General features: G+C 49.8%; 1 protein-coding gene across 1 annotated transcript; it reads right to left on the reverse strand.

Annotated features, from left to right (window-relative positions):
• Nucleotides 1-1,080: 1,080 nt before the first annotated feature.
• On the reverse strand, nucleotides 1,081-7,267 carry LOC109295167 (hepatic lectin-like). The gene is given in 8 exon segments (XM_019513850.1): nucleotides 1,081-1,577; nucleotides 1,809-1,924; nucleotides 2,407-2,558; nucleotides 3,078-3,152; nucleotides 3,815-3,922; nucleotides 4,848-4,925; nucleotides 4,928-4,974; nucleotides 5,065-7,267. Coding segments are annotated over 8 exon segments (756 nt in total). The 5' UTR covers nucleotides 5,109-7,267; the 3' UTR covers nucleotides 1,081-1,441.
• Nucleotides 7,268-7,531: the final 264 nt, after the last annotated feature.

Raw genomic sequence — 7,531 nt, forward strand, 5'->3', positions numbered from 1 at the left:
CCACCAGCCTCCAGCCCCTCGCACTTGCTGCCCCGTCCGTGTCGGGCCGGCGGCTGCGGGAGGGCCGGGCCGGGAGCGGGAGGCAGGGGCTTCACCCTCGACATCGCTCTCCCCGCCCAGCGGCTCCGGACTGCAGCTGCCCCCGGACCCCACGTTTCCCATCCACAAGCGGCTCCTTTTCTTTCAACCGTGGATTTTTTTCCCCTGGGAAAACGCCTGTTCAGGCATGGGGTGGGGGACTGTTGCCCCAAAGTCATTGCAGAAAGTTGCTTGGGTCTATGGGGAGAGGTGAGGGTCGCCCAGGGTGGTTGGTCTTTCCCTGGGTCAGAGCATGTCTCATCCTCCCAGCTACCTTTGGGGTGTGAAGAGCCCTTCCTCAGGCCTTTTGGATTCCCCTCCTGGGCATTCGGCTCCCAGGAGAAGCGTGTTTCAGGGTTTTAAAAGAAAAGCATTGACAAAAAGTGCTGTTTCCCTACTGGGCAGGGGGAGGGAGTAAACTTCTGGCTGGTGTTGGGGGTCTCCAGCCTCACCTGGTACAAGGGAAAAGGATGCATTGGCATCCTTGATCAGGTGGCTCTGGCTGCCAGAACAAGAGGGTGCCTAGGATCTTGCCTGGGGCTGATCTGGCCCAAGGGCTTTCTTGGCACCTGGAAATGCTAATTCTGAGCTTCTTTGGGAACACAAGAGTATTGGCCAGCAAGGAGGGGCAGTGCCAGCCTGCATCTGGGATATTTCCCTTGGATCCTGTGTACCCCACTTCCAGTAGTGCTGCTGGTGAACCTTTCCATTTGGGAAATGATGCTATTTTGGAGGGTTTATGTTTGCCCTGCCATCCTGCTTTGGGAGCAGGGAGCAAAAGCAAAAAAACCTTTGGGGAAATTATATTTTCCATTTGTGGATGAGTTGCTCTCTTGAAAATCAGCAGGAAAGCATCTGCAACCAGTCCCAGTTGCAGCAGCTAGTGGGCCCTTGGCCGCCATGGTGCAGGGTTGGAGGGCTCTTGTTCTGCCCCAGCCTGCAGACTAGCTAGTTTCTCACACATCTTGTCAAAGGAAAGAGAAAGCCTTCATGAGCCACGGCCCCAAGCAGTAATAAACCTTTATTAGGCAGAGTCCTTGAACAGCACAGATCGATAGGACCCTCCCTAGCCACCCCAACTCGCTGAGCAGGGAATTCCCAGCCAGCTGCCTTGTGGATCATGCCAAAGTGCTTTTTGTGAAAAATCTGGGTTCTTTGGGAGAATGAAAATCTGTTTGTCCATCCCCCTCCCAAGACAGTAATCTGCAAGGGAGGGGACAGGAACATACGCAGAGATAAAAGGGAGAAGGGAAGGAGGGGTAGCCAGAGAGGCAGGTATAGCATTGGTGCAGAGCACAGCCCCTGGGATGGCACAGACTCCTACTTTGATGTGTGGGTTGGGAGAGCCACATGCTAGCTCTGCTCAGGCCGGCACAGGCTTCTCGCAGATGTAGTGACACTCGTAGGTGCAGGACACATCATTCCATTCTCCAAAGGTCCACAAGTGGGCACAGTCCTCACGTGTGCCACTGTCGTTAGGCTCTCCTTTCTTCCAGAACCTAAATAGAGGGGTTGGCACAGGGCATGAGAAATGAGGGCTAAGGTTACAGCAGGAGGGGCCCCTGACAGCCTTGAAGGCAGCCTTCCCTGGGGCTTCCTTTGGTTCAGGCCATCAGCCTCACATGCTACGTAACCTCTGCTCACTGGACCCTTTTGCTTTCCCCAGCCATGTTCCACCCAGCACAGCACAGGTTACAGCAGAAAAACGGGGGTTAAGAAAGGGGACTTACGTGAAGCCGTTCATGTAGTCAGTCCCGTCGATCCACTCCCATTTCCCTTCCGTGTTTAGATCTGTGAGTCCAAGCCAGTAGCGCTCCCTGCCTTGCATCCTGTATGCAAGGAAATTCTGCAGTCGGAAGGTGGTGGGAGGCGAAGGAAAAAGCACAAGGACTTATCATCTCATGTATACATGGTGCTTCCATTTCCATTGCTACAGTAGACTCTGAGCAGGGAGGGGATGCGCTGTGTATGTACCATGCTCCATGGGCCTGTGCCACATTACACACATGTAGTACCATAACACAGCACAGAACACAGGCCAGGTGTGTCGTGTCCCCCTCTTGTGGTGGGTGCACAGAGAATAAGAGTCTGCTATTGTTAATAGAGCTGCCCCTTTGGCTCAAGCAGCTGAGGCCTGCGCTTTGGAAGGGACTGATCAAAGCCAGTGACCTTGACAAGCATTGTCACACATCCTACTGGGAACATACATGATTGTGCTGTGGAGCTGCCTAGCCAGCAATATGCAGCTTAAGACATGTCCCCTGGGGATGTGCAGGGTGAGGAAAGGAGTGGAACAAGCCTTCCCCTTCCTGGCTCTGGTGACTTTACCTGTTCAGCCAAGTTGTTAATGACAACCAGCTGGGAGTGTAGCTCCTTGCACTGCTTCTTCGCCTTGCCCCAGTCCATCTCTTGCAGTGAGAAGTAATAACACTTCCCATTGAAGTACCTCCACTCTCTGCTCTCTGGCCCGCAAGGGAACACTGGAGAAAGGAGGGAACAGGTGAATGTGAGACACCAGCCAGGTTGACACTGCACCATACCAGACTCACTTGATGGTGAGGTCCCAACCAACACCAGACACAGGTTTCATTGGAACACAACAGCATAACCCCTGACTCTGAAAAACACTAGTTTCCCACAAACGTAGTGATTACTACCCAAAACAGCCCATTCTAATGGCTACAAAGACTCCCTTTTTCACTAGAAAAGTATGTCGGAAGCCGAGACCTTCAGTACTGGGTCAGTGAGCCACAGAGTATTGCTTTCCCTGCAGGGCACTGGCAACTGTGGGGTGGGGTGGGTGTTTTTACATAAGGAGCTGCCCTCAATTCCAAGGCACCTGGAGGAGATCAAACAGGCCAGTCTGCTGCATGGTTCCTAGAAGAGGCATCAATCAGGGTAGAATCAGCAGGGCAGATCCAGAGAGGAGGGCACAGCCGGGGTCAATCAGTGCAGTGAGAGCTGGGGGAAAGGGAGTGTTAAGGATGCCTGGCACTTACACTGGTAGTCCTGGCTGGAATGGTTCCGTTTCAGCTGCGCTTGCTTCTTGTGGAGTTCAGAAGAAACCGATGAAACTAGCATCAGAGAGAGAAGACGGGCCCAGTTACTGGACCTCACAGTGGTCCCATTCTCTGCAACAGCATTACTTCACTTCCAAGATATGACCTATCTGGAGACACCTGCGACATGTGCTAGAAATGCTTTTTATTCAGGCTTCATTTAACACACCGGGAAAACTTAGGCCGCACCCCTGCAATAATCTGCAGGGCAAGACACCCCTAGGAAATGAATATGAACTTGTTCTCCAGAGCTTCCAGCAGATCTCAGAACATTCACTGGGAAATGGAAATGCCTTGGGATACAGGGGGGAAAAATCCAAAAGACCCCTTCCCCACCACCAGAGACTAATCTGTTTTGTGCAGGTTTTCAGGCAGCGCAGTCTCCAGTCACTGGCTGGCACTACCTTAGTCAACATGAGCCCACACTGGTCATGTGTTGTTTATTCTTTCCTTCTCCAGAGAGCAGGGACTATCCCATGAGTGTCTAGGTAGGGCCCAGTGCTCTGATGTTCTTGAATGGGAGTGTTTTGATATGAACAACCACCAGGACAGAGAGGGCATTAGCCTCAGAGTTAGAACCCAGGAGTCCAGGGCACCAGACCCCTTATTTCTTTCTGTCCTCAAATGCCTACTTAATGAGTAGTAGGAGATACTTCAACCCCCTAAAAACATGGTACCTTTGGAGAGTGACACCCCAAACAGGATCAGGGTCAACAGGAGAGAGAGCGCCAGCAGCAAGTAGACTGGGAAGAAGGAGCGCAGCTTTTGCTGGAGGAAGTTTCTGTCTTTAAAACAGATGAAGCAGATTCTGAAAGCACCACAACGGAGGCCTGCATTGACTCAGGGCGACCAGCCCTCCCCTGTCCCATTTTGATATGTGTAGTTCACATATGGTTTGTAACATTTTAGTAAATGATTCTAGAAACATTTGACCACTTCTTATAGAGGCTGAAAGTTCACTTAAACCTACAACTATAGCTTTTCCTATGAGTTATTTTTATTTACTGGTAGTTTGACTACATGCAGGGGCCTTACTCCAGACCCAGGACCCCATGTGCCAGGTGTTGTACAAACCCTAAACAAACCTGATTCCTGCTATAGAGCACTGTAAGCTAACACCCAGTCATACCACATACCTACAACTCACATACTTAAAAAGTCCAGTGGCCATTTGATCCTTTATAAATGACGGAAACATTATAACCATGTCTAGCATGCAGTACTTGGTGTGTGTTTAATGTTCCAAGCTCATTAAACCCAACTAATTAACCATTAAACCAAGCTTTCAGGGGGTGACTCATGGCTTGGGAAACCCTGGTTTCCATGTGCCCAATTTCATATACCCTAAGGGGGTGCTGATTTCAGAGAAGGGTCTGCACAGTTCTTTCCTTCTGTGTAGCTCAGGTTGGATGCCCCAGTCATTGAGTCCTGCTTCAGAGCCATAACCTCTCTGCAGCAGGATGAAGGTCCCTCATCCCTCTCAGGGTCAAGGTGGTTGTTGTCTTTTAACTGAAGATTGCAGCTCCTACCATGGCAGGAGTCCTCACCAAACAGTCCAGACCATTGGCATAAATTAGCCAGACTGACAAAGAGGTAGTAGCCCCATTCTTCCAACCCCTAAGAAAAGTGGGGCACATTGGCAGGTCAGTCCTTGCCCCCAGCTCCATTCCTGAGCTATTGTGTAGATGGGAAGGGAGAGAGGGCATTTACCTTTAAAAAGGTGCAGCTCATCCTGAAAACTTTCCTCATCCATTCTGGTGAACAGTGTCTGGAAGGCAGAGGGAGGGCAGCTCTGTATGGCCTTGGAGTATGGACAGAACGTGTGGGGCCACGTGGACTGGAATACCAATGACAGAAAAAATTAAATTCCACCTGTGATATTAAATCCAAAGGTTAATTTATAACCAGCAGTGGTCAGTCCACATACCCATTTGCTTGCTCGGTAGCTGTAGCACTTTGGATCCCTTCCATGTCCAGCCTGGTTTCAGCCTGAGACCTCTTTGCCAGACAACTGGCCTGTCCTTTTTTCCTCAGAACTTTTGGTGGATTTTAAATTGTACAGGAATGAAAATACAGGAGGCCCCATTCCTGAAGCTGCTTCCCTTAGGCACATGAAAAAAAGTCAGACGAAGTAAAGTAAAAGGGCAGAGTGAACATAGAAGTTGAGTTTGGAAAACAGAAGGATGAGCCTGTTTTGGAAGAAGACTGCAGCACTCCTGACCTTTGGAAACCAACTGCTAAACATGCCTAGAGTGTGTCCTAGGCTATGTCCCAACTGACTGCTTACACAGCAAACACATGGGCTTTGCTCAGATGATCATGGCAAGGGGGTACCCACCTCCCACACCAGCTCAAAGGGTCTTGGTGTTGAGCCACAGCTTATGTGTTTAAGAACCATACTCACAGTGTAACTTTGTGAGGTTTCATCACAGCAGTGTCAGGCCACCCTTCCAACAAAATAATGCCAGGTGCTGCACTGCTTGTTATTACATGGCTATTTTTGGGCTATTTCTATTGGCCGAGTCAAATTGTGGTAGCACTTTAGGACCCCAATATCAATCAGAGACCTGTTGTGCCAGAAGGCAATGGCCAGAGACAGTCACAGGTTACAGGGCTCACATTCTAAATAGACACATAGCTTGTGAGAAGGGAAACAGAGGTGGGAAGCAACTTGCCCGGGGTCATAGGATGCTGAGCCAGACAACACAGCTGTACTTACAATATCTGTGAGTCTGGCAGCACAGCTTTTGACTTCTGAGATAGCCAAACTCCAGAAATGAATGGGGTAAAAGTATCCACCTGTTGACTAATAAAACATACCATTGCTGTTCCCTATCACTTTGTGCTTAGCAATTACAGGCTCTGCAAGGACTCTGGAAAACTAAGAAGTCACAAACGATAAATATGAAATAATGCCATGCAGCCGGATTTGCAAGCATCTCTGTACAAACAAGTTTGTAAAGAACATTCAGATCTTGGAGTCTCAGCCTTGCCCACTGACTTGTGGGTAGAGTTTGACTTTGCTGTGTTCTTGCTTTCATTGTTGTTAATTTGAGTGTTAAATTGCCATAAATGAAGAGCCCGGACACTGCTGAAGTTCTAAGACAAGAACCAATGATTGAATCCACCGTTTATTTGAGCTTCAAATCTGGAGTTGGCAGAACACCTGCTACCACAGGCTGAATACAACAGGCCATGAGACCTTTACTGAGGCAGGACTGGGCACTTATCAATGTTTTTCCCTTTGTGTATGTATACAACTACAGAGCTTGCATCAGGCCAGTGCTCAAAGAGCAGTTACCAAGATGTGCAGTAACTAGTATTTTGTCATGAAGGTCATTGCCTTCCAGGTCTCTTGTTCGAGATTGCACAAGAAGCTTTCCAACTGACAGCTTGGCTGAAACAGGGAAGATAAGCTGGCTAGCAAATCCGGTGTTCATGTAGCAACAGCAACCTGGGGCAGGAAGCTTTACTGAGACAGGACATTTGCCTAAGGTACTTTGGAAATTCAGGAATTCAGCACCTGTATGTGGCTCCTTCCTTAAATCCTCACATAGGTTTCTGGCAGGGATACTTCCTGCAGGAGACTGTCACTTGAATCAGACACCCATGTATGGAAGAGACTAAAATAGTGTCAGAACTGATCATCCCAACATACCAGGATTTTCAGTGGGCCTCTGTTGCTGTTGATCCTGATTGATGCAACAGGCATCATGCATGTGATGAATGTTATTTTTATAAACAAGTGTAGTTCTTTGTTTGCTTTGCAGCTGCTAAAAGTCAAGAACACTTCTTGTAGAAGGATGCAGTATAGCAGGGGTGTCAAACATAGCTACTCCATCCAGTCCATAGACTACTGGTGGGCCACTGGAAGTTGGGGGACATAGCCTGGGGTGTGGCCTGCCAGAGTCCAGGCCCTTGGGTTCTAGTGGACATGGTGAGCAGCGGCAGGCGGGTGAGCGAGGGCTGATACAGCCCTGGTCACCATCTGGCTGTTTAGCCTGTCTGCACTACCATAGTCCTACTTCCTTCTCCACTGGCCCTGCTGCCTTCCCATGCTGGAGGAACCTCTGCTGTGTGCCCTGTTCCCTGCCCCAGAGCTGGAGGTACCCAAGCTGCTGCCACTGCCCTGGGCTGGATCTGACCTGCAATGAGCCACACAGTCTGGACCTGGCCCAGAGTTTGACATCCCTGCTGCAGAGCTATTTATGGAAGACAACCACATCCTCCTCAGGCTCGACCAGAACGATGCCTGCTCTCATCAATGCAAGACCTGGAATGAGGCTCATTCACAACCTTCTCCTCTGCGACAGGAGGAAATGGCAGTGGCAGAGATCGGGGAAAGGCAGTGGGGACGAGGCAATAGCAGTGGCAGAGATCAGGGGAAAAGGCAG

The sequence above is a fragment of the Gavialis gangeticus genome, unplaced genomic scaffold (assembly GCF_001723915.1).
Source record: "Gavialis gangeticus isolate Ggan-Ray unplaced genomic scaffold, GavGan_comp1, whole genome shotgun sequence".
NCBI classification, from domain to species: domain Eukaryota; kingdom Metazoa; phylum Chordata; order Crocodylia; family Gavialidae; genus Gavialis; species Gavialis gangeticus.